Source organism: Gymnoscopelus braueri (genome assembly GCF_963280865.1).
Source record: "Gymnoscopelus braueri genome assembly, chromosome: 2".
Lineage (NCBI taxonomy): Eukaryota > Metazoa > Chordata > Actinopteri > Myctophiformes > Myctophidae > Gymnoscopelus > Gymnoscopelus braueri.
Genome location: NC_137604.1, coordinates 42376783 through 42404725, shown reverse-complemented (window position 1 = coordinate 42404725; position 27943 = coordinate 42376783). Strand labels below are relative to the sequence as shown.

At 39.5% G+C, this 27943-nt stretch overlaps 1 protein-coding gene across 1 annotated transcript; it reads right to left on the bottom strand.

Annotated features, from left to right (window-relative positions):
- Positions 1-782: 782 nt before the first annotated feature.
- On the bottom strand, positions 783-27698 carry LOC308104884 (uncharacterized protein). Its single transcript, XM_080455481.1, has 10 exons — positions 27570-27698; positions 26359-26532; positions 25074-25262; positions 24844-24885; positions 24523-24605; positions 24168-24261; positions 23412-23522; positions 18269-18505; positions 15867-15948; positions 783-1777 (listed from the first exon to the last, which is right to left on the bottom strand). Exons 1-9 carry the CDS (start codon positions 27601-27603, stop codon positions 15908-15910), a joined length of 1005 nt encoding a protein of 334 aa, XP_080311607.1. The 5' UTR covers positions 27604-27698; the 3' UTR covers positions 783-1777; positions 15867-15907.
- Between the last annotated feature and the right edge of the window lie 245 nt (positions 27699-27943).

The window sequence follows — 27943 nt, the reverse complement described above, 5'->3', positions numbered from 1 at the left end:
ATTTAAGAATAGAAATAACTAATTATGGCAATATATCTATAGACTATATAAGAAAGTATACTTCTAATCATAGGGTATCAACCATATTGTTCACTCAATTGCACTTCATTGAACTTACTTATCTGTGCATCAGGGTCTGAGAGCTTTGTCTGCGTGATGTAATTTAAGTAAGGATATTTGCAAGTGTCTCTCAGTTAAGGCACAGGTGCTAGTAGATAAAATATCTTGTAAAGGAAGTGATGTGGATATCCTCTGCCCACTTGTCTTTGCTGCTGTCCCACTACTCCCACCGTCTTTCATTCCTGTCATTCTTGTTGGTGTCACTTTCATCATGACCTATGGGGTCATGGCAAGCGCCACCGGCTTCCTATAGGATTACCCATAAAATGGATTCTTCACTCTCACTCATATCACCCAGGCCAAAGGAACCACTGAAGAAATGTCATGTCTCTGGCCTCATTCTCTCTCTATTAAACCGGTTACTATGTATAATGTCTGCTGTTACAGACAATACATTGTTGTAGGTTATTAATCAGTGTATTACATGATGGACGTACTGGAGGCACACAAACAAAACTGTGAGCATATTTAATTACTACCTCCTCAGCACATAATGTATGTTTTAATGGTGTTACAACAATGTTTAAGTACATTTTTTATTATTTTGTTACATATACTGCTTAATGTGCATTAAGAGCTAAATGGTATTAGTGTGTAGTTATGATGACACCTTCTCATAGGTTTTGTACACGTTGTGTAAAGAAAGAAATTACAATTAAGAGTCATGTTGAGTTGAGTTTATTATTTGCACAGAAAAAATACTATACAATTAAAAAGGAATTACAAAGAGTTGCTAGAAATGTGCAGGAGAAGTAAGAAAGTCAAGTGGTCTTATAAGCAAAACAATAAGAGAAATAAAATCACTGTACAAAAATTGTAAACTAAACAAGGAAGAAATATTCAATAAACAATGAGGAGAGTCACTGAGACAAGTATGGTGTTAACATTACATCAATAGGGTTAGAGATCAACACATACCACACATGGTGACTTGAAAAGCATGTACTGTACATACTGTACATAAGCCATAATGGCTTTGCTTGATGTCAATTTTGAGGCCTTACCGTAAAACTATTTAATCCATTTATTGAAGGATGTCCAATTAAATAATACATTATACACCACAGAAAATTTCCTATAAAAACAAAAAACAAAAACACAGCTGAAGATTTACCATTATTGGATGAAATGTGATAAACCAGACAGAAATACAGGATTGGATCTTCAAAGCCTAAGTTGCAGGACTACAATGGTAAATTCTCTTTTTAACAGGAAAGCAAGTATGAAATACTTTATTTGACGAATTAATATGGTTGCAAATTCTTATCAATATCATCTATCATACAAAAACTATTCAATGTATTAACAAATACTCCTCACATCTGAACTAAGAGTCGTGAAAATGTTTACAAATTATTTTCGTTTCGTTTTGCACACTTAAAACAAAAAAAACATGAAACAATAGAGCACAACACCATGTACAATATGCAATCCAATCCAATGCCAAAACATCTACATGTATGACGTCTAAAAAAAGTCAATACTAAAGCAATTTTGTTTTCATACTTTTCAATTCATCATTGTAATACATTTAACTGGTAAAAACGTTATTGCAATGATGCAGTGTGTAAGCTTTGACAATATATGTCAATAAAATATGACCTCCAGAGTTGAGCATTTTCATTCCTTCCACCATTTTCATGAAATCTTTCTTAATCTGAAAAAAAAAAGAGTGGAAAAACATTAACATGATTATCTGTTTTTGGTGACCGTTTTATAGAAGCAATAAGCCATTCAGCCATTTGGGGCGGCCATAGCTGAGTGGTTAGTGAGCCCGCCTAGGGAGCCAGAGGCCCTGGTTGCCCCAGGTACGATTCCAAGTCGCGCATTTGTGGCGATGAAATGAAATTTGTCCCTGAGCAAGACTCTTAACCCCTAATTGCTCACAGGCCCTCATTGGAAACAAGCCCGCAAGGACTTTCATGAACGTCCTGTTAAAAGGAATTATCCTTATCCTTCAAGGCTGTGTGTTACAGTGCTACGCTAAGGGGCGTTGTTAGGCACGCTGCTTCACGTATAGTGCCTAACAACGCCCCTTAGCTGTTCTAAAATCCCTGTGAACCATGGCCTTTTGGGGCTTATTGCTTTATTGTCTCGCTGTAACATTTGGTTTGGTTTGCAGACACCAGACAGGCTTCAAATTACAAAAGCATATAAAAACATCACTACAACATACTGTAAAGGCACACATCTGTTGATGAGCAGAGACACTCAATAAACCTCAAGGGAAGACCTTTATGGATCCCACAGGGGAAATTCTGTTTCAGCTTCACCCAGCTGATGGCTGGCTGCTCAGATGGTAATGAAGAGTGCTTGTGATGTAAGTATTCTTCCATATTTCTCTCTCTCGCATGCATGCATACGCAAAGTGAGGTGTTACTATCATCAGCTGATGATATGTACGGTATGCTAATTTAAAAATAATATAAATCTATCTTTTATTTTCTTCACTTGCGGTGCTGTGGATACTCAGTAGGGTGTGGTGTGTCACAGGACTGTCACATGACTGCTGAAACTTTTGGAACCACTGATCTAGGTCAATCAAGCAATCTCTTTGGAGCTATAATAAATGAGTGCCATGGCTTCTTTACCTCTCCCTTTACGTTACTCATCCCTACAAATTCCTTTCAGCTGGTTTCCTGGAAGTTATGTGTCCTCTCCCACAGTCACATGTCCCGCCATCAACCATATACCTTCTGCTTTGGGCCAAGTTTATGTGGCCTTTGCCACAACCTTTGACCTCTGCAAAGAAACATCTGTTTGAGTGGAAGGATCCCTGACATAATCCTACTCTACATCTAGCAAATGTGATTTATGAATAACCATTAAGCCTCTTCTGAACTGTTGTCTGCCATCCTTCAGGTGACCTGAATACGGTCTTTGGAGGGTTCATCCCCATGTCATGGATTAGGCGAAGTATCGGGATGAACATAATATGCTTTGTGGGCTTTGTAAGTATCTGGTGTGAAGGCCGTGGTGTAAATTGTTCTATAAGCAGTGGTGCGTATACATATCTACTTATGACACCTGAATTATAGAGCTGAAATACGTTGGGGGATAAATAATTGCTTTTGTTTGCATAGATACAACAAGTGTTCATTTGTCATTCTTTCCGTATAGCGAAATAAACCACCACTCTTTCGTTAACTAAAAACTTAAGTGAATGAGAGGAAACAGCAGCCACAGAGTCAAATACAAGTACCTAAGAAATTATTGCGAGCTTTCGGTCGTTGGTAAATAAGGTCAAAGGCCAAAAGCTTTTATGCCGAACCTCTAGTTCGGTATAAAATAAGATAGAATACAACTTTTTTCTTAATTTTGGTTATTTCAGCATTCATAATTGGCTTTTAGGCTGCCCTTAATACTACAAGTAGAAGAGAACGCTGATAGCATTCCTCAGATTTGAAGGCCTATCTAAGTTGCATTCAAAGCCATCTATATGTTTAAAAAAGGGTGGTTTTGTTCCCTAAACTGACCTCAGGTCTACCCATTACAATCTCAAATGTGACCTGAGTTAATCTCAACTGTGCCCAATAAAGAGGAGGTTCGCTTTGGGACCGGTAATGTGACTACAGAGACAGGGGTTGAGTTGCAGGTATACAGCCTCACATGCATACAGCTGAGCCACAGGGATAGATAGAGATCTGTGGAGGCTAGTTAGTCTCTACAGCGAGAGCAGAAAAACCTAGCTGCTGAAAGACTGGACATTCCTCAAGGGATTTAGTCCCTTGTTAAAAAAAATAAAAATGCTGAACTGAATCCCATGGAAGGATGGTTCATCTGTTTCAATCCAGTCTGCAAATAGAAAAGCAAAAAAAAAAGGTCAAAAGTAAAGGGTTTTGTTAGCTAGGTTTTTCTCTCCTGGGGCAGATTGGGTGTCTGTGCGGACATCACATTAAGCCAGAACCATTTCAAGGATTTAGGTCTTTTCCATACAAATCCTCCTTTCTTCTATGATATTCACTTTAAAAAAGTACTTGTTTTTGTCTTAACCCATTAAGATCTGAGGCCGATTCTACAAATGCACATAAATCAGTAGTTCTTAAACTTTTTCGTGTCAAGGACCCCCAAATTGATATATATATGATATATATATTTTGTGCCAGGGACCCCCAGAAGAGAAGACTTGTGTTAAAAAAAAATCAACATTTTCCAAATATTTTTGATATTTTTTTCAAAATTTCAAAAATATCATTATGTACAATCTGTGAGCTTGTATATAGTTTTTAGCCCAATTGTTTTCTTTCATGAAATTATCTTATCTTATTTATCTCGATAAAATAAGAAAACTATATTATTATTGATACAATAAGATTATTAAGATGATTAAGATACTATAATTATACACAAAATATAATAACAAAAGTTATGTAGGCATAATATACTGCTTTGCCTGACAATACCATTCTGATGACAACTGGCAAGTGGAAATATTAACATAAACTACAAAATGTGCTCCTCCGCCAAGGTGGCAGTTTGTCTATAAGGTGTTGAAATCATTGAGCTAATATGTTTGCAATGGTTGTGACGCCCACATCCCCTTTTGGTCAATTGAACTTCATGATGCATCTGACCAGTTAATCAGTTCGCCCTGGGCCAGTAATGCATCTTTGTTCAAAGTATTGTGGTGTTATGTAAATCTTTTCAGATGTTATGTGTTTTTTTGCGAGAGACCACACCAGACCAGACAGACGGAAAGACAGACAGGGTCAAAAACATGAACTCCTTGGAGGTAATTACATAAATGTGAGAGTAACATAGAATGATAAATGTCTTTATTGGGGCTATTGCTGAGATAACATCAGGTACTGTATGTAAAAACAGAAGGAGGAACAACTGGATCAGCATCTGATGTGATGGACTAACTGCTCCAAGGCTAAGTAATCAACAGTCAAATGCAGATGGCACACTTCCAACATAAATTAGAAATGTGATTTACAAGGTCAGCTTAAGAGTAGAAAAGTCCAAAGGCATGACAACATTAGACAGACCTAATCAGTAAATCTGACCTGATCTGACCTTCATTCATCTGTTTCCTTTATCACTAAAAACTATTCTACCAACAATTCTACCTTTCTTCTTTGCAGAAAGGTAGGTGATTTCTTTTTGCCATAATGTTAAATCGAATGTCAGCATCCTAGAGAATTCCCCAGATGTGTCCCAGTTACAGTGGGTAGTCAACTCAAATGTAATGTAATTTATCTTACAAATTTACCAGGACACTTCCAAGTCACAAATCACAAAGGCTTATCTGCAAAGGTACAACCATTAAACATCCAAAGCACTTCATCCTGAGGAGTAGACACTAAACTATTGTCTTAACCAGTGGGTAATGACCCAGGCTATAATGAGAGCTGTCCGGGTTATGCACAAAGAGCAACACTGCTTCTTGACTATGTGGCGATGAAAATTCAGATCCCAATATGAAACTGGTTCACCACCACTGTTACACCTACACTACACTAGTTTTTTTTAAAACATAATTTACATCCATTTAAATAGCACAACAGGTTCCTATATGTAATGTGAATGGAAAATGCAGGTACTAGAGTGAGACCAGTTGAAAACTACCACACAACATAGTTTGTGTATTAGCATAGAGAGAGGCAGAGGTAAGGTACAATAAAGTCATCAGTGTGAGCAGAAGTGGCTGTGGAATGCAGAGTCGAGGCCTTAGGGGAATCCAACAGGTGAATATCCGTCTGTCACCAGAGCTGCGGATCACAGCGTGAAAACCCCACAAAGACCAGCCTGGGAATGTTTAAAACAACCAGCTGGGGATGTGTGGTGGTGGGGGAACAGGGAAAGACGTCGCGTAACCCTTTACTTTAAAAGGATCCCTGGCTTATCAGCCAAATATGCCATAATGCATTATAATTGCCCTCTAGCAGATGTGTCACATCTGCTGCCCTCTGTAACTAAAATGTTAAATAGACCGATATAAACTGGAGAGAAATATGTAGTGTACTGTAACTAAATGTGTCCAAATAAAGTGTTTATTAAATGAAAACCACTGTTTCTATGTAACGTGTCGCCAAATTAGGAAATTGAAAGCACTCGCATGGACTTCAAAAACCCAGCTGTTCGCCCCTGATTTTGAAGTATAGTTTGAAGTATTCATAATGAATTCTGGGTATTGTAGAATTAGACATGTTGAGAAATGCGCCAAAAAATATATATAATTATAAGCTGGTATACAGCATATAATCAAAACGTTATTGCATTGATCAAACTGTTCATGTCACAACTTGACCAATCATAAAACAACAAGCTATGTTTGGTCATTTCAGCAAACTAAACTGGATCCCTATTTAGCCAATAACTGAAAAGAAGAATAACTAGCCAGGTCAGGTAGGTTATTGTGGCCACCTGGTGGCGCTATAATAGGCCAATGTAAAAAGGGTGCCATTTCTTCCTCGAGCTAGTGGGAATGTGCGGGCATTCTTGATTTGAGGCATTTTGTTGCAAAAATGTGTTTTGGTAAATTAGACCTGCTGGTGGCGCTATAACAGGCCAATGTGAAAAGGGTGGCATTTCTTCCTCGGCCTAGTGGGAATGTGCGTGCAAGTTTTCACGGAAATCGCACGCTGTGTTCATGATTTGAGATTTTTTTTTCAAAACGGACCAATCCTGCAAACTTTGGAAGCCAACCTTAGCCAATCAGGATGGAATATGAAATATCGGAAAGATCTGTCCTGATCACATGACTATAGAGATACTGTGTACCGATTTGCGTGATGTTTGGATAAAATCTGTAGGAGTAAATGGGTTTTGCACAAATCGGCCTCCTGGTGGCGCTATAACAGGCCCATGTGAAAAGTTTAGGCCAGAGGTTCTGAATTGGCATCCAGGGAGTGTGTGTGCACAGTTTCGCAGCGACCGGGCCAACGGTGCCGGAGATTAGCTGGTAACACACGGACAGGACAGGACACACGGACGGACACACGGACGGACGGACAGACAGGGGGTAAAACATACTCTCTCGCCATGCCTTTCGGCCTGGCGGAGACAACTACAATACTATATGTACTGTAGTATCAGAGTTAACTGTAAGTGTAGAGAGCTCTTCACCTCATTGGTTCAACACTCTCACAGGGTGAATAGGATAACTGAAGAAAAAAGCCATAAGGGATTGACAAGAAGAACAGGTCTATACTTCAAGTAGGGCTTTTCTTTTAGATAATGCTGGTGTTACAGACAGATACAGTGGGACATTGATGAGGGCTATTGTCTCATTGTATTGTGGAAAGTAGTGAAGTTTGATCTGTTTCAGCGGGTTCTCAACCATTCAAATTTCAATGGTGACTTTCACATACTGTTCACATCTATTTTTTGTCTTCTAAACATACAAAACAAAAAAGGTTGAATGTTCCTGTTACAGAACACACAAGCCCACACACAAATATTTTTTTCTGAAAATGTACACATGGCTCTAAGAACTGACAGATTCTATTAGCTGTCTAATCCAACGTTTACGGCACAATCCTCAACGTTTATCTAGCTGACAAATCCTGCCCCTAAGGGTTCAGGTCTGTAAACAAAGCTTAGGAGCTTCTGTCCATAGGTTGACTGATAACTTTCCAAACCACAGTGAATTGCTACTTCCTCTACTTGGATTTCTTTACAGTACCTTTATTTGATGTTGCTGAAACAGGTGACACTTTTCATATTGATCTGACACAAAGAAGTGGCTATATCTTCTTCAGACAAGCACAGGGAATGACAGCTACCCCACTTTTTATCAGAGTGCATTGCACCAATAGTTCAGGCTATTCATGAAGTAATGCTATCTAGGTATACTGTATATGTACCCAGATATTTATTTTATAGGCACTGATGGAACTTCATGGTGCAAAAATAGAACAACGGTCTAGTAGCTTGAAATAGTACCAGCACACATCAATGTACAAACCGCAAAATGTCAGAGGATGTGAGTAGCCACAACTAAGACTACAGGCCTTCCACAAAGCTTGTGATGAAGAGCAATATTCTATTTATGTAGGGAGAGATGGAGTTTAGTATCTCTTGACAAGCTCAGAAGGGGGAATTTCTGTATTACATTAAGCGTATACAAGGCAAAGTGAAAGATATAGATAGGAAATGTGTTTTAAGCATTACCATTTGTTTTGTCTTGTGAATATTACAGATTATTAAATAAATAAGAATGTCAATATTCCTGTGTGCACCAATTGTTTATTTTTTTATTTTACTTCTCTCTCCTCCTTGCTGATAGACAAGTATGGCCCAATCTAACCTGAGACATGTCTTCCGTGGCACTTTGCAGGCAGCTGCCAAAACATGGACTAAGGTAAGAGGGAGGAGGAAGCTCCAAAACGTGTTGGTTTTGTTAAAACTGTCTGAAACACTTGGGGTTAAGGGGCAGCATGTATGGACATCTATCAGAAAATAAAGATGGGGACAGATTGAACTTCTTCTCAATACGAGTAGTCCAAATGAGTTCAAGAGGGAACTTCAGGGGGAACTTCCTTTAGGCCTGCTTTTAAAACACTTGAATTCTTTATCTTCTTGATCTTTTAGATGTGCTGCCCTCAGGTGGGGTAAGCAAATGTAACATTCACACAGGAAACCCTTATGGGCCAATTTTACACATAATAGTGTAGCTGGCTGTGTATATACAGTAATGTATGTCCTTCGTGTATGTATGTGCGCTTGAAAGAGGAGGTATAAAGAGAAAGCAATATAAAAGAGAAGGCATCATACAGAAGTCTGATATTCCTCTGCAGAGACTTGCTTTGTGACAGGTAAAGAATGTGCTCCAGTTGACTCTCACACCATGGCCACATCACTCTCTTCAGAGTCAGTATGGACCCTTTAATTAGGATTGTCTGACCTCTGACCTATGGCACCGGCTTCAACCCAGGAGCCTCTGAAGGTCAGCCCAGAGGAAGAACATAACTTTTTTTATATGTGCAACTGAGGAAGTCAGATAAATGCACAGGCATGCGCTACAATTCTTCCAATGCTATTAAATGTGGATCTGTCAGTGACAATTGTTTTTAAGTGTGTTTTAAGTGTGACTTTTTCTATTTTTAAGATTGAGACACTATGAAAGCTGAGAGGGACACAGTGTAGGCTAAACACAAGGGGCAGAGTCTCACAGTAAAATATACACTTCAGCCCATTCCTGCGATCACAGATATGATGTTATTCACCGACAATCGATTCAACACGTTAATTGAGCTGAGTTCTATTGCTTAAGCAACTCTGTTAGCCTATCAGTACACCCATCTTTTTTATAAAAGCAAAATACATGATCGATTGATACATGAACAATTAACCTTACATAAACTGTTTGGAAAGCAATCAAGTTGTCTCTGCTCCCTATTTTGGTATGCAAAGTTTGACAAAACGCAAAAAAATAATGACCAAAAAGAATCTGGAGAAGTCAAAGGACAAATACGACAAAATGGTGTACTTTCACATATAATTCAGACTCTCTATCATTGAGAAATGTTCTAATGGCACAACTGTCACACATATAATTGGTTAAACTGCTGGTTTTTCTGTAACTTAAAAGGAAAATTAGACCCCTTGCAATAATGACAAGTAAAAGTCTAAATCAACAGCAGGGACCATGTGGTGTGTTTGAACACTGTAGGATGGGTGATGATGACTGATGGCGCCAAAATAGGGCAATGTCAAAAGGGTGGCATTTGTTCCTCAACATATGCAAAGTTTCACCGCAATCGGACATGATCGTTCATGATTTGAGGCATTTTGTTCAAAACTCCTGCCACTCCTGCAAACTTTAGATGCCAATCTTAGCCAATCAGGATGGAATATGAAAAATCAAACAGATCCGATCACATGACTATAGAGATCATATGTATTGATTTGAGTGAAATTTGGATAAAATCTGAAGGAGTAATATCATTTTATTTTTACATAAATCGGCCTCCTGGTGGCGCTATAAAAGACAAATGTGAAAAATGCAGGGCAAAGGTTTTTCCTTCATCTCTAGGGAGTGCGCATACAAAGTTTTACGTAGATCCATGCAGTTATAGATAAAAACACGAATCGGCCTGTTATAGAGCCACTATGAGGCTAATAAAAACATTTTTGGCATAAAGTGGCAGTTCATCTTCTGCCTAGTGGGAATGTGCGTGCAAAATTTCACGGAATTAGCATGCTTCGTAATCTTAATCTTCGTAATCTTCCTAATCTTATTGTTATGGAGTCATAACAGGCATTCACAGGGTAATAACCATAGAGGAAGTTATATTTGATACCAGTGAATTCCTTTCTATGGTGCTAAGACCACTTGATCCTTAATTAATTTCAGTCTGTTAAAACAGCTGTCATCATATTATCTCTATGACTAAAATAGTTTATTATTCAATTGTTAAAAATTATTGAATTAAATCACTGTCTCAGACAAGCTCTTCCTAAAAAGATTTTTTGATTATTATAATAATTTGGTCCCCACTCGTTTGGGGTATTCTTTGTCACTGTACATACGTGAAATGTGTCCTCTGCATTTACCCATCCTAACTATTAGGAGCAGTAGATGGAGCAGTTAGTGGTTAAGTAACTTTCTCAGGGACACTTTGACACATAGACCAGGGCCAGGCCGCAACCGGGGGCCCTTCTGTCTCCCAGACGGCCTGTCTACCCACTCATCTATGGCTGCCCCTCAAAATGAACATGCTGGTACTCAATGATTTTGCTTCACTTCAGTCTATGCTTTATACCAGTAATGATCTATTTACACTCATTTTCTGATCCAACTATACTGATTAGTTTTATATTGCATCTGATGCAGTACATCTGTTTCTCTCATTGACCCATTCTACACAGGCTATATGCAATTCTATCAATCATAATGACTAGAGACTTGAGAGCCTTTAATGGCCCTACAATGGATTATATAATGTACATACAATAAACATAAGGATAGATGAAAATCATGTTACCATACAGAAGCATTTAGCCCTTTTTAGTTGGTTTTCACGTCTCTATGTATTCCTGGGGAACTTAAACACCAGTTGGTGAGGAGGACCCAGAAAACCCTCAACACAACCAGAACTCTTCTAGAACTAGTTCTGGTAATCCGAACTTCAGGGACCTTTGAATGAGGACCTTTCAAGCCTGTTCTCTACCGGTTTTGCTTGGCATTAAAAAAAAAGTTGCCATCTTCATGAAGTCAATATACCAGATAATAGTGTTCCCCTGTTGTGTCAGTCTGTAACTATGAGAATGTGTGTGCGCGCTCGCACGCAGTGCGTGCGTGTGTGTGTGTGTGTGCGCGTGCGTGAAAGAGAGTGCACACAAATGAGTGAGAGTGTGTATGTGTGCACACACACATGCACATGTGAGAGGGAGTGTCTCTCTGCCGTAAAGCTGCCCAGGTGAGACAACTGACTTGACCCACCAATCTCAACCACATCAAACCCTCACATCCAGGAAGCTTGGCCCAATCACTGTCATTAGCCAAATAGGGATCCTGCATCCAGCCACACAGTATGTGCAGAGCGGCTGTTATTATTCTGTTATAAACAACTTCAGCTCTAGCCCAATATATCATCATATATTGCATAGCCAAAAATAGTAGATCTACAAGCTCACAACACAACATATTGTGAGCTTCTAGATGTGCTATTTTAGCTATTTCTTAACCCATTTAAACCGGGAACGCATCTGTGTAACCACTTTAACCATTATTTTATACTTTGGCTATTCAAAAATAGGGTTAGGGTTCTTTTTTCTTTTTTATCGTGAACATTTTTAACTCAAATCTTTGCTTCTGGGTGAGGGGGGGGGGCCTGGAACAAAATATTTTTAAGATGGGGGTCCGCGGTCAAATACATATCATTTTGGGGGTCCTTGACATGAAAAAGCTTGAGCACCACTGATATATATAGCGACATATATATATATTTTTTAAAACTGTTAGGATTTACAAGACATTGTAGATGCGTTCCCGGATTTAATGGGTTAAAAAAGAAATAAGCAGACAAACACACATTCGTCTGCTATTCCCCCCCCCCCCCTTCCTCTTCTCTTCTGCTTGTCAGACATGAAGGCCCACATCCTGACTGTAAAATAACAGCCTCAGGTCTAATTATGCTGCTTTATGACCCATCAGACCCTCATGGTCCATTATCTCCAGCCATAAGATGGCGAGGGGCCTTTCAACTGCAGTTAGTTTTCAACTGACTCATCTCCACCTAAACCAGGTGGGATGGAGTAAATGGTTCACGTCTTTTCCACTCTTCTTTTTTCTCCCACTTTTTTTTCACTAACATCACTAACTATTTTACTACGTGTGCTCAGCCTGTTTTTTTTTTTAGAAGAACAGTTGCACAAAAATACTAAACTCAACAAAACAAATACTTAGTTACATTGTTGGTGTGCATGTATGGTAGAGTGTCTTCAGATTTTGCCATGCATATAAGCAGCGCCATTATTAGAAACTACAATGTCAGGTCAGAAAATGTATAATGTGACAGGGAAAGGCATGCCAGAACAAAAATAACCCTGACAGTATAATGGTTTAATTCAAAAAGCTTTTCATGTGTGACCATGCAATGCCACTCTTCTGTTCTGTTCTGTTCTGTTCTCTTTATGGATGAAAACGTTTAATAATTTTCTGACCATGTGAAAAATGGCCTTTTAGGCATTTTGAATACAAATCAAAAATAGAAGCTCTACACACACCAAATATTGTCTCTTCAGCGTTTCTTCAGTGGTTACTTGGGGTGGTTGAGGTGTTAGCCTATATATCAGGGGTTCTCAAACTTTTCCAATCCCACGGACCACCAAAAAAACTAAAACGGCCCCCCTGTGGTGAAATAGCTTGATCATCTATTTTCGTCGCACGACACCATCGTTCGGCAAAGTATAAAATAGGGCTGGTTTAAAGCTGGTTAAAGTGGTCAAAGCTATTACACCCTTCTCTTGAACCCCCTGGCCACCAACACAAAGCTAATCCCTCACACAATAAAGCCTGGAGAAAGAAGGGGGGAAGCCCTATCCATCAGCCACAGGAAAGGCGCCATGGGTTTGCTGACAAATCTTTACCCCTCCAGCCTGATCCAGGGACTAAATGGGCTGGGTAGGTGGTAGGCTGGGGGGCTTCTACAGGCTAGGACTCTGCTGAATTTGTCATTTGGAATCCAAATGTTAATAATCCATTGGAAATTCACATAGGGACTAATGGACGGAATAGCATGTATCCATACATTTACAGTATGTTTTAGGCATTTAGCTGATGCTCTTACCCAGAGTGAGTTACAGTACAGTAGGCCTATAAAACTACAACAGCAGAAAAAGATAATACGATTTATCAGCAATACACTGGATCTGTCTATCTTTTTCCAGAAGGTTTATCGTCTAGTCTTTGGACTTAAGCTTTCACAGAATTATTCAAATGCCAATACCATAAAGCAAAGACGATACTGAAGAAACCCTACACAACACAAGAAAATACTTGAGGATAATTGGCTGGTTTAAGAAAGCAAGAACTGTCTTTGCTAACAGGAATACTGAATACAGAATCCGTCCAAAACTGCCTCCTTTCTGCAGCTTTGCTAAGGCTGAAAGTTGTATGTTAGCAGTCTTTGATCTACACGACTAAACCACTCCAAAACCGACACTACATACAAACTCTGACCCAGCACAGGAAAAGTCAAAGACACACCGGTTGGTCTGAGAGAGTGAGAACTGACAAGCCTCTGATGACAGGGAGATGCTACAGATTTTGGAAGCCTTTTGTGTGTGTGTGTGTGTGTGTGTGTGTGTGTGTGTGTGTGTGTGTGTGTGTGTGTGTGTGTGTGTGTGTGTGTGTGTGTGTGTGTGTGTGTGTGTGTGTGTGTGTGTGTGTGTGTGTGTGTGTGTGTGTGTGTGTGTGTGTGTGTGTGTGTATGTGTGTGTGTGCATATAGGGACATGATCCTTGACTGCTAACGCACTACATGTTGGAGCCATGCAGAGAACCCTCAGATCTGGGGCTCCTATCATCGGCTGTTAAGTGTGGTGTGAATTCCTCTGGCCTCATGGCCCTGGCCTCTGGGTGCATGGCGGCAAGCTTCAGAGCAGATAAAGAGCACAGGTGCGGATATGGGCCAAACGTCCTGAAGCTTGTGACGATTAGACTGAGAGGGGGGACCCGTCTGAGGGGTACCAGAAGGACAGGCAGAAAGCATAACGTTTTTTTCCATTTAAGTTTAGCATATACCATTTTCAATGTAATTTAATTTCCTTAAATTTTTGGGGGTTTTGATTGGCACGGTTTAAAGTATTTTTCCACCACAGAGGCACAGACTATAAATTACTTCAGAATTCACAATTATTAACGTAGAGCAAAGTCACAAATGAGGACGTTTGAAGGCAATCGACAATGCACATTTCCAAAAGAGAACACTGATGCTTTCTTGTGTGCGTGCGTGCGTGCGTGCGTGCGTGCGTGCGTGCGTGCGTGCGTGCGTGCGTGCGTGCGTGCGTGCGTGCGTGCGTGCGTGTGTGCGTGCGTGCGTGCATGCATGCGTGCGTGCATGTGTGTGTGGGTTGGTGTGAGTGAGTGTAGTCGCATTTATCCTGTATCTAGAAACAAATAAAACTGTACCACAAATCTCATCGGCTTGAGTGTTTCTCATCCAGCTAACAGCTACTGTACATAATGGTCTGTAAGCAGTTGAAAATAGAGCAAAACCGGACTTTCCAAACTGCTCCATGTACAAGAGCAGCAGTAATTTCTGTAAGAATGAAATAAATGGAGGTATTTCTGTTATGGATTATAGACAGTATAATAACACCCTCAAAATAATGAAATATTCTGCCTCCAGGCAATTCAAAGGAATCTTATACTGTATGATACAGTACCTAGCCACCGGCAACCAGGCTCAATTACGGAATGCAAATGACGGTCACAAACATCTCTCAGCAGGGATAAGCATCCCCACTGCATCCACAGTGTGTATTTATTTATACACACCACTGTATGTCAAACTTATCAAAGTGATTTACAAGGGTGGGGAAGCGGAGACATCCGCATGTTAATGACCTTGTGTGCTATCAGTAGATTTTGATGGTTATGACTCCTCTATTTATATTACGTTAGCCACATGAACCCTAGCGTCCCTATTCCGGGGGCGAACATTCCGCGAAATAGCTGATCTACAAGCTCACAACGGGTCGTGTTGCAACACGTTGTGAGCTTATAGTACAGCTATTTGTTTTTGCCAAAGAGATTTGGTGTAGAGGGGGGAAAAAGGAAGGAGCCTAGTATAGGCCCTTGGGGGACTCTGGTCAACTAAGTATATGGGGTTTAAAGTGGTTAATTCAGGACGGGGGCATGAAACTTGGCACTCCCCAGGAGTCATTTCTGGGACTGTTGAGGCTCTCTCTTTACCAACACTTGAGCTGCCTGAGTGCTGCAGCAGCTGCCACAGGGGGCAGGGTGGAGGGAGCAGGAGTGTGGAGAATTAAAATGACAATCCCACTTATTTAGCTAATTATTGGAATCGTATCTATGAATCAACGCCATTATGACATTTGTGTAAATTTGAGCTTTTTGTTTTTTGACATTTTGTATTACAGCAGATGTTTTATGTTACAACAATGGATAAATAAACCATATTCACACAGCTGCCATTTTTCCTCTTACTTGCCATTTTCTTCTTACTTCACACTCCCGCTGACGGGGTTGAAAGTAAGACCAAAATGGTCGCTGTATGTACGTATAAATATGGGGAGTTGATGAAAGCTGAGGTTGAAATGTGTACTTACACTGGTCCAAGAGATGGGGCCTGTCTGTCTGTCTGTCTGTCTCACACTGGGCTGTCCAGGGGAACCTCAGAGAAGACATCGTCTGGGTGCAGTTCAGGTCAAAAGATGGACAACATGAGAATGGATTGTTGATATGTGATTTGTTTTCATTTAGGATTGCTTTTCTATTTGTATTGCATTTTTTTGTTATGAATTAAGGTGAGATACATTTTATAAAGCCCATAGGGTTTTTCCAATCTCACCTGCACAATCTGTTTTATGTTGTTGCTGAATACGTTGCTATCTGTGCAAATCAAATAAAAAACTAAAAACTAAAACTGATTTGCAGTGATGGAAAGTAACTAATATTAATATATATTTACTCAAGTACTGTACTTGAGTACTTTTACTTTACTTGAGTATTTCCATTTTTCAATAATGTATACTAGGCTACTTTTACTCCACTACATCTCAGCATTGTGTATTTTAAATCGAGTGATGCCAATACTTTTGTACTTTTACTTTCTCAAGTAATTTGGATTTGACTTAAAACAGAGTATTTCTACATTGGGGAATTGCTACTTTTAAGTAAAACATCTGAGTACCACTGGTGATTTGTGACATTTACAGCTTGAGTTTAGTGAGGGCGCTACAGCTTTTGAATACCACCACGGCTATTTTCACCACTGTACTGTAAAAAAAAAAAAACATCTGTAAAAGTTATTATTTCCAAGCGTATGGGAATGGAACATTCTGAGAAAGTGGTGAGAGTTTTACTACTCTTCAACGTAGGTCCTACATTAATGCCAAGTTGTTCGTTCAGCTTCCCTCACCCAATTAAAAGAAATTCACTGAAATGTGAGCAGGTGGCATGTTGGACCTAAAAGATGGACATAGCTTGGGAGCTGCCAGTCTCTCACTATCCTGCCAACATCAACCCCATGCAGCGGTAGAGGCATTTCAACACTTTACAGTAGCCTAAGCTGCAAGCAAGTACTGAGTGACTTCTTTGCAGTGGTGGAAAAAGTGCTCACATGTTCTACTTAAGCAAAAGTATCGTATACTGCAACGTAGAAATACTCTGTTACAAGTAAAAGTCCGGAATTCAAAGTTTACTTGAGTAAAAGTACAAACGCATTGGTATCAAATGTAGTACCAAAAGTAGAATGTACTCATTATGCAGAATATATAGCAAATGGCAGATCTACAAGCTCACAATGCGTCGCATCGCGACGCATTGTGAGTTGTAGATCGGCTATTTTCAAATGGCCGAAATGTATATGCTGAAGTGGGTAATGTATGTTTTGTAATAATAGTCAAAATCTACAAAGTAACTAGTAACTAAAGTTTTCAAATAATTGTAGTGGAGTAAAAGTATAATATTTGCCTCTGAGATGTAGTGGAGTAGAAGTAAAAAGATTTTGGAAATACTCCAGTAAAGTAAAAGTACCTCAAAATTGTACTTAAGTACAGTACTTGAGTAAATGTACTTAGTCACTTTCCACCATTGCTTCTTTTGCCCAAGTTTACACATCACGATATGCAGTAGTAGCAGGTCAAACTACTGCTGTGTCTGGCCTCTTGACCCAGAGATTCTGGGAAGAGCCCAAAGTCATCTAGCCAGTAGGCATGATGATAGTCCCATGTTGTGACCTCAACGGGTCTGAATCTGGCTCATGATTCATCCTCTCTCTCTCTACCCTTACGTGACTCTCCACTAGTGCCTAAAAATAGTGCATAAATACCTCAACAATAATCTGGAACAAAAAATCAAGATACAGATTCCACTGAGGCATAAGTATACACTGAAGAGTGTGTGGGTGGGTGGCTAGTGGACAGTTTTCTGAAATGGTTACAACCAAGAATGTCAAAATGTCATCACTGTTGGGCAGAAACCTTGTATGTTCAAAACTGCTATACTGTGACATGTAGTGCGCTTGTAGATTGGCAATTTTTGCCACGTTTTTGTGACATAAAGTGTAAAATAGGGCCTTAATTCATGAAAAAAATAAACATAAACAGCTGAAATATGGAGATACAAGGTTTCTGTCTGACAACAATAATTTGTGATAAGAATCTGTCTTCCAGTCCCAGTGAATTTGAGTAATTGAGATTTTACTCTCTTTGATCTTTGTAGATCAGTAGTTATTAAAGTGGGTCAGGGGACCGCCAGGGTTCCTCCAAATGGACCATTACAGGTCTGTAACTCGTGGGTTCAAAGGCAACTAGGATTTCGATTTCATCCAACCAAAAATTATACCTGTAAAAACGCCATTAATTTAAATATGTATCCAGTGTGCTAAGCAATAGCTTTCCCTTTTTTACAATACTTTTACTTTTGCATTCCTTAATCCCAATCTTTTGGGCACTTAGCTTAGGCTTGGAGAAACACAAAAGAGTAACCTAAACCCCATCACACCAACCTGGTGTCTCCGTCTGGATCACATTGTTGCTGTTGTTCCCATTGAGCTCTTTCAGGGATTCTTGCGAGGTTTGGTTGGAGGTGGTGCCTTCGTCATCGCTCTTGTCTCCAGGGTTCTCTTCTGCAGGAGCAGGGGTCTCCTCTGGGACTGGTTTGTCCACAGAATCAGAGTCAGGGGACAGAGCTGAGGCAGGAGGATCAGTGCTGGTGTCTGCAGCAGGTTTGACCTCAGTCTCAGCTGGGAATCACAACAGAAACATCAAACATTAGTGGTTGTTGAGAACACCGAGGACTATTGTATTCCTTTTGGTGGGTTTTAGTGTTGGTGCATTTGCAGGAGCTGACACAGATTCTTATGTTGGAGTCATCATGATTTATCCTCAGCCTTGGCTGTGAAGACAGCGGAAACAAATCTGTTTCTATTTGCATATTTCTATTTGCACTTGTTATTGTGAACACTGAAGACTCAGGGAGACCTGGTAGTGCTGCCAGTTTGTGCACTTTTCTCTCCAATGCATACTGTATTTTCTGTTTCTCTAGAATGAACTGTCAAATAAAATAACTTTACTACTCTTCTACTACTTGCTATTGGTTGGTTGTAATGTTGTTTGGATCTGAAAACTGAAGCTGAGCTCATTGTTATCCTCTCCGGATTTACCTAAAAGAAATACAAAATTCTACCCTTGCTAAATTGGAAATTAAAATGCATTTCAAATGATCATATACAATCTCTAGCTACATTGCTACAAGTAAACAGAAGTTGCACAACACAATTCAGGCCCAAGGTCTTTAGAAATCAAATGGAAAAACACCAAACACTGAATTATACACTTTGCAAAAACTAAAATTGTGTAATACTGTAATACATTTCCCCCAAGTATTTACGTCTATGTCTATAAAGATTGACAGTCAGCACTGCTGTGTCTTGTAATTACCTGCTGCATAAGAACAGCAGTTCAAATCACGTGGCCTCAAGTGGTTCTGCCCACAGTTAAGGGGGGGGGGTCTCTGGTCTGACCCACCTGACGAGGGGGCCAGTAAAATAAGGTGATTACTGACCAGGACTGAATGAGCCACAGCCACACAGCTGTTGATGGCTGTGGGAAAGTATGCCAACCCCCATCATTACCTGACCCCGAGCTGATGTATGAAGGGGAAAGACAGGGGGTGGAATAGATGGTGACTGGTGTTCCAGACATAGCTACGTTATAGCCTGATTGTTAATGTCCATGACCTAGACTAGAGAGATGGCCATCTGCCTTCCAAGACGTTCTATCTCTTTTGATGATGAACACGGAAAATAATACCTTTGTTTTATAGAATATCACTTTTGTGACTATTCAATTACGTATTTTACAGCGAACAACAGGTTAGTTTTATCCTTCAGTGACTTTTTCAAAAAAGGATGAGCTCAAACCACCATACAGTACATCCCTACAAAGGCAATAACAAGCAAAAACCTGGTTGTAAAGGATATTTGCTGTCTTTATGAACTCTCACAGTAATAAACCCTTTGAGAAGATTTACTTTTCAGACATCATGACTCAGAGACGGTGCTTTCCGTGTACTTTCTCATCCTCCCTGACTCTGCTCTCCCTCAGGCAAAAAATAAATACATCTAATCTAATGTACAGAAAAGTTAAGAGCCAACGCTGTCTGGTTTTGGGAAGCTGCCTGGTAGCGCCGCTATTAGAGGTAGTAAGCCACCCCTTCCTGACTCACGCTCAACCTGCCAAACATTCTCGTTCACAGGACCAAGATCGGAAGAGAGATCTGTCATTAGAAAACTGAACAGGCAGGCAATTCTTGCCTCTAAATGTGATAACTGACAGGGAAATTATCATGTTGGTGGCATGGTTTTTTGGTCTCCTGTTCCCAGCAGACCTGATGTTAAAGTATAGTTACAGTAATAGATGTTCAGTGAGTCTCTAATTGTCCGTTTTCATTGGCTATAAGTTGAATTTGAAAATGTGTATTTAAGTATGAAGGCAATTCAATTTGCTATTAATTATTGTGGGATGCCTCAATGAATGGTATGTAGACAAAGTGCTTGGTATTCTGCTTTAAAACCCATAATAACTTGGCCCTGTGTGTTGGGGTTTCATCAAGAACATTGTTGTATTTCTGCCTAAAATCAGCTATTTTACAAATGTTTGCTCATCACGAATTATAAATAGGTCACAGATTTGAGCACTTTTCTCATTTGATGGATATAAAAGACTTGCAAAGAAAGCGCATTAATTAATCAAAAAGACACCGTTCATCATTTCATTCACTGTTCAACTGCTAAGAGCCACTCATCACACACCTGGTGCTCATACTCACACCAACAGAATGCTATATTATTAGTTGCAGCATGTTACAACTTCTTATTTGGAACATTATTCCTAACTGTGGATTCCACCACTTGACAAAGCTCGGGAAGGTTTATTGTTCTGTGTTAACCTCAGTAATGGACACAATACAGAATAATGTAAAAACAATGGACCAGCTGTGGTTTATGTTTCTGTGTGTCATTGAGCTGTATTAAAACATCTGTTTTGAAGGCCAGGTGCACCTGTATAGCCCAATTAGCAACCTGGATGTCTGTCTACCGTAGATTGCTGTGTGAAACTTTCTAAATACAACATTTATGTTCACCCTTTTCCCAGGACAGGAAAAGAATCCCATTTGCAAAGTAGTTAGTTTTACAAGTGGCAATGAAAATTGTCCATTTGAGCAAAGTGTGGCCCAGGGCATTAAGGCAGGTTCAGACATGATTGTAACCAAATCTGGGAAGAACTCAACGGAAAATAAGGACATGTCATTCAATAACAAACAAAAACCAGTGAGATGGAGATGGAGAAAGGAATACATAATTGCCTTTTTAATTTATTATGTAAAGTCAGTTAAAAAAAACTTTAGTTAAGAAGATGTTGGACACTTGTGTATCAGCACTTGTGAATGTTTGGGATAGTTTTGCATAAATCTGGACCTTGTGCATACTCTGCACATACAGTATGACAAGCTTGTCATTTTGACAAGCCAGTGAAAAATAAATAGTATCACAAGCTATAGTCATTTGACAAGCCAGCAATAGATACATAAACATGATATCAGTATAGTATCAGTATCATACATTGAATTTGTAGCCAGCTGCCAGGCTACTGTACAGCAACTGTATTGAGTCCTAGCCGTTACACTGGACATGTTTAAACTGATGGCCTGTAATTATGGGGAATTAATATATCCCTGTTGGGTGCAACCCTGGTGCAACCCAGTTCCTTTGAGAAGCTTGTTTTATATTACCAAATCAAATTTCAAAATAAAATGTCTGATTACTACACTGCAACTGAGAAGGACAATGGGTACAAACTTCCTAAATCAGTTACAACCAACTGGTAGGTGTCAGCTTGGCTTCCATTTCCATCAAGTGGTGGACTTCAGCATTGCACATGACTTTTCAAAATGTTTTTCTCATCCTACAGATTTTCACATCTTGAAACTAAAGGATATAATAAAAGAGCCATTTACATATGCTTTATATTAGAAATATCTCATAGTTCAGTGCTTGAAAGGGCAGTCCACAGGTTCGATCCCTATGTGACAGTTTGCTCCTCACCTCTCACCTCTTATCTGTTAACATAACCTGACTCTTGCGTTCGCCATCACTGGGTCTGTGTTCCATTTCTTCCCTTTGACCATCATCAGAAATGTATGTTGTGTTCTTAATCTGTATGGTATACTGTGCATATTTTGTATCTATTTTGTATGTATTTCCTGTGAAGCACGCTGTATTCGTATGAGCATGAAATGTGCAATTCAAAACAAAAAAGGAGTATCTTGAGTTGATCTGACTCATCTCATGTTCTGATTGGACGCAGAAGGCTGTGTGCGTCAAGCTGTTTGTCATCCTGAGTTTCCTTCTCGTTCAGAATGGTGACATACTGAATGTGGCTGTGGTAAGAAAACATGCCACAAAAATAACATGTGTACACTACACTTATGCTTAATTTATACCCTGTCATACGCTGGTGTGGCGTGTCGTAGATAGTAGATCTAGAAGCTTTCTGTGACGCGATTTGAGCTTGTAGATAAGCTATTTCCGCAGCACAACATCGTCGTACGAATAATTTAATAAATTTAAATTGAATAATTTTTTTTACGTTTTCTCAAATTTCGAAGGAAAATAATTATGTAATCAGCATGTAAAGCAATACCACGCCATCAAGTGGAAGTGTTCTTTGGTTCTTGTTTCCGTTAGCAGAAGTTATGACAAACTGTTTGGTTACTAAAGTATAGTAGGTTGAGAGACACTGGAGTTTTGTGTCACAATATATTTGGCTTTACTGCTGTGCTATGTTGAATAAATGATGGTCTGCAATACTACTGCAGGATGGAGGCAGGATAAATGCATGAAAAGACAGTTGTACAAAAACTCTACATGAACAATCATGTTGTGTATAATATATAGTATTTTACATAGGCCTATATGAGATGTCTCTGTACTGTGGTGAGCCCTTCCTTTTATTCAGTTGAACTGCTCTTGCAAAAGAGGAAGCCAGGTGACACGGCATTATTGACAGTTCTAGCCACATTAACACAAATAAGAGATGCCAGTAGTCTTGCTAGTTCTATTAGACTGCATTTGAATACACCTGTAGCCATACTGATATTGAACTGGGCATATTCTCTGAAATTACCTTGACATACTGTAGGTTAAACTGTACTGTACAAGCATACTGTACAAGCACACTGTACAACACACACACACACACACACACACACACACACACACACACACACACACACACACACACACACACACACACACACACACACACACACACACACACACACACACACACACACACACACACACACACACACACACACACACACACAAATATATACTGTACTGGATTAAGTAACGTTTTGCACGTTATCTAATTGTATTTCTATTACTTATCTGTTGTATTTGATGATCACAGCTATCATCCTCATGATCCTCATCTATAGTGTTCTCCTTATAGTACATGATTCCACTGTTATTCCAGCTGGGTTCCAATTTACCCATGTGAATAGTATATCTCATCTCATCAAAGTTCTCTTACAAACTATCAAAGCTGAATGTGAAATATGTTTGTCCAGGTAACTTTTCTAACCTTTCTGCTCCTCTTGTCCTCCAGGTTTCTCCTCTGGTTCAGAGTCCTTGGCCTCTTTTTGTGTTGGTGGGTGCTCACTGTCCCCATCAACCCTGTCAAATGTTTGCATCCCTGAAAGAACAGATTGTGCTGTCATACAGATGAATATATTACCATTACATGATCAAATGATCATCAAAAATATATAACAATGCTCCATGGCAATAACAATTTTGTAACAATGCTCCTTGGCAATAACCTTTATACTTTTGGAAAGTATTTCCCTTTTAAATGGTGCCTCATTTGTAAGGAACATGCATTTGTGGGTATGTGGGTTGCATCCGATCTCTCTCTCTCTTTTGTTTATTCTGCTAAGGATACGTATATATATAAATATACATATACTATATATATATATATATATATATATATATATATATATATATATATATATATATATATATAGTTACATATATATATATACTGTATATTTATATATATACAATATATAACTGCTGTGAATACAGCACAATAGACAAGGAGTGTATAGACAAAGGAAGAGAACTTTACTGTATTACCCATAAAGTGGCTGAAGTGTAATTAGAGCAGGTATGAAGTGTGTACAGTAAAGTGCTATGGACAGCAGCTCGACATTGTAATAGTCCATCAATAGTGTAGGGGTAGCAACCTAGGATTTTGGTATGACCTACAGGGATACGGCAGAATAAAAGGTAGAAGTACAGTAGTGTTGTTAGTGTAACAGTGTGTCAGACATACCGTTCTGTGATGCTGTTTCAATAGATCTCTCATCCATAGCGCTGAGGGGAATCTCAGCTTCATCTGGTCTGGAATGCTGGTCAACCATGTACCTCTGTAGAAATAGCAGGGACCGGTGGTTCACAAGTTACAACACTCACAGATGAGCATACTGTATACTGTATATTACGCACGCACGCATACATGCACGCGCGCACGTGCACACACACACACACACACACACACACACACACACACACACACACACACACACACACACACACACGCGCACACACACAAGGATGCCCATTCAAACACAAGCATACACGTGTGTTTCACATTGCAGGTTGTCATTTGAGACATACAGAATACTCACTCTAGATCGCCGACTAAAGAAACAGTAGCCTGCTCCCATCCCAAGTAGAGCGAGGAAGACCAAAAGGAGAGTGACGAGAACGGCTTCAGTGGGTGGACGTTCATGCAATTCATGAGTGTAAAGAGGGCAAAAAAGAGTGCAAAACAATTTACTCTGTGTCATTGTGCACTGTTGCCTGGAGTTGAAAATGTTAATTATTTAATTATTTAAGTGGTACTGTAAATAGTAGTTGTGATAATTAGTAATAGCCTAATAGAGAGAAAAAATATTTTGTTTTGTAGTATGGCTTATTTGCTATACATTTATTTAAAGGCATCTCACCTGTGGAGATTTTTTTTGCCTTCTTTGGTGGTTTGGTGGTACCTGGTTGAACAATAAAGATTTTATTTATTCAATGTATTCTGTTTTTATAAATGAGTATGTAACAAAACAAAGGGAGATCAAAATCATGACCAGTGAAATAAACACAACTAATATCTAAACATCTGAAAACTTAAATATTTCGAAATAAGTCAAATTTTGAGAATTTAAGAGAATATGGAAGGTCGTACCAGGTTTCACAGGTGTCACAGGTTTCACAGGTTTCACAGGGTTCACAGGGTTCACAGGTTTCACAGTGGCTGGCTTTGGCTTGGTTGGAGGAAGCTCAGATGTTGTGGTGGGTTCTGAGATAGTGGGAGATGGAGTGGCCCTAGTTGCATTTTCATTTGTTGTTGAGGTTGTTGTTGTGCTTTGATTGCCTGGAGATATATGAAGGGCATCATTCAACACGAAGGGCATCATTCAACAGGTTAGACATGAAGGGCATCATTAAACAGGTTATATTATGAAGGGCATCATTCAACATGAAGGGCATCATTCAACAGGTTAGATATGAAGGGAACCATTCAACAGGTTAGATATGAAGGGAACCATTCAACAGGTTAGATATGAAGGGCATCATTCAACAGGTTAGACATCATTCACAAAGTACTGTAACAGTCATGAATTCACAGCTCATCTTGCACCATTTGTTATTTTTGCTATTGCCTGTTCCGTTTTGTATCTATTACACTGGCATAGTACTGTATGAGCTGTTTGGTGTGTATGTATTATCTGTGTGTCCACGAGTGCACCACTTTCATTATGTAACAGTAGCCTACATCAAGTTTCCACTTGTCTGGTTTGGAACTAGACACTAGTAAGTCTGGTTTAATTTGATCTGATCTAAATGTCTAGTCTAATCTAAGTTGGTCCAGTCTGATCTGAATCCTACTATCCTACTATCAGACTATATTCTACTATTATGCTACTATCCTACTCTAGCCCTACTATGCTACTATAACTCCTACTATAAAATTAATAAAACTGCATTTCTGTCCATCCTCATCCATTTCTCTCCTCAGTGTTGCCCAAACCACCTGAACTTGCACATGTGGATGACTCTTCCTTGACATATGTAGGGCGTGAGGATGAGGAAGCTGATTCTTCACCTTTAACACATTTAAACTGTTAATTAGAGTTTTTTGAGAACTCTCACTCAAACAACTTCAGTGGGAGGAAATGTCCTCATCCATTTTTCTCTTCAGTGGGTTGACCGATAGAGCTCAAATTGCACACGGGCATTGGCCATTGGCATATGAACAAGCATTTCTCTGAACTTTCAGAGTTTCAGAGTGACTCATGGGAGCAGTGCCAGGGTTAATTGATCAGCAGGTGTTTCCAATGGTCTAATTGTGCTCTCCAGCTGAGAGAGAAAGAGCTGGCTCAATAGTACAAAGTGATAAAGGTCTTGATTTAAATGCATTCTGTAGCAAGCAGCAGACCCAGCAAGGTTGGGCTACACATTGTTCTCACCTGAACGATCAGCTGTTTCATTGGTGTAGGGTAGGGTAGGTTCAGTGGTGAAGTACGTTTCAGTTTCATTGCCATTAATATATATGGTGGTGTTGGTCATGTTGAATTTCTCTTCAGTTGCATTTACTTGCATTGTTGGGGTTGGTTGAGCAATGGCAAAATGTGTGATAAGACCTGAAAGAAAAGACAGGCCCAAAACCTTGAAATCTTTTTGGTGGGATTCTAGGCAACATTAAGCCTACATTTTAAACAAATTTATATATATATATTTTGCTTTTTCCCCCCTCTATCAGCCACTATATAATGATGCTGCTGGGGTGTTTGGAACCGAGTGCAGCCGACAAAAATGGAACGAGCCGCCATTGTTTTCTGTGGGCAGTTTTTACTTTTTAATTGGCTTTTATTTGGTTTTAAAACGCTCTCAAACTTCTTTTTTGAGGCACGGAATTTACTTTTAAGATATCGTTTGGATAGAATTTATTTATTCATATATGACATGTGGTCAATTTATCATGACAGAGCCCATTAAAAAATACAAATTCAGAGAACCGGCAGGGGCGGGCAGTGACACGTATGTATCCGATTCGAATAAAGCAACCTATTTTCGGCATGGCCCCTTCTAAAGTCCCCCTGAGTCATATTGGCTGGAGATGGGGAAAAGGAGCTGCTCATTGGCTGAAGGGGATTGAACTGCTGATTGGCTGAAGGGGTTGTCAGTCAACGGTACTAACTGTTTGACAAGTTTTTTTTTCTTTTTTTGATCTCTGAACTTGCCTAGAATCCCTTTAAAGTCATTCCATCATGTTTATAAAAAAAATCAAAAATGTTTTTTTTCTTTTTCTTTTTCATAATGTAACTTATACAAATATTTGACACGTGGGTTGTTGTTGATACCGCATACAGTAGCTCTGGTTAGAAGGAGAGAACTCTTCTAACGCTATTATATGGACCAGAGCTATACTTAGGCCAACTAAAAAAAGGTAAAATATTTCCATGTCAAATGCAAACAGTCAGTGCCTGTCATAACTGTCAAGGCTACTTTAAAAAAAAAACTTATTTAGAACACTCTAGATGAAATAAGTTCAAATCAGCCAGCAACAGAATATAATGGCTATAACCAGAAAACACATTTCCTTTGCTTAAAAAAAAAAATCTAATCTGAGATGGATTAGGTTATATGAAAATATAAAAGACAAATATAAAGAACTTACCCAGGATAAACACAGAAAGGCCAACTGGTCCCATTTTGAGGTTCTACGTATAACTTCTGCTGTACCCAGCAGCTGATCATCTATTATAGTGTTGCTTGTGAATATCAAGAAGGGTTGCATGTCCAGTTGTCCACAAACGGACCACAAAAAGAGGATCAACGATTCTGACAACAGGATGCATGTTGCTCAAAGTGTGTGTGTGTGTGTGTGTGTGTGTGTGTGTGTGTGTGTGTGTGTGTGTGTGTGTGTGTGAGTGAGTGTGTGTGTGGGTGCGTGCGTGCGTGCTTGCGTGCATGCTTGCGTGCGTGCGTGTGTGGTGACAGAGGAAGTACACCGTTGCTTCAGGCACACACCCACTGCGTAATGTTAACATT

Bases quoted from the DNA above. Each gene is read 5' to 3' on its own strand.
- LOC308104884 (XM_080455481.1), bottom strand. From the start codon at position 27,603: ATGGGACCAGTTGGCCTTTCTGTGTTTATCCTGG. The intron at 24,886-25,073 runs GTACGACCTTCC...TTGTTCAACCAG, and splicing joins TGTGACACCTGTGAAACCTG to GTACCACCAAACCACCAAAG. The intron at 24,606-24,843 runs GTGAGATGCCTT...CACCCACTGAAG, and splicing joins GGCAAAAAAAATCTCCACAG to CCGTTCTCGTCACTCTCCTT.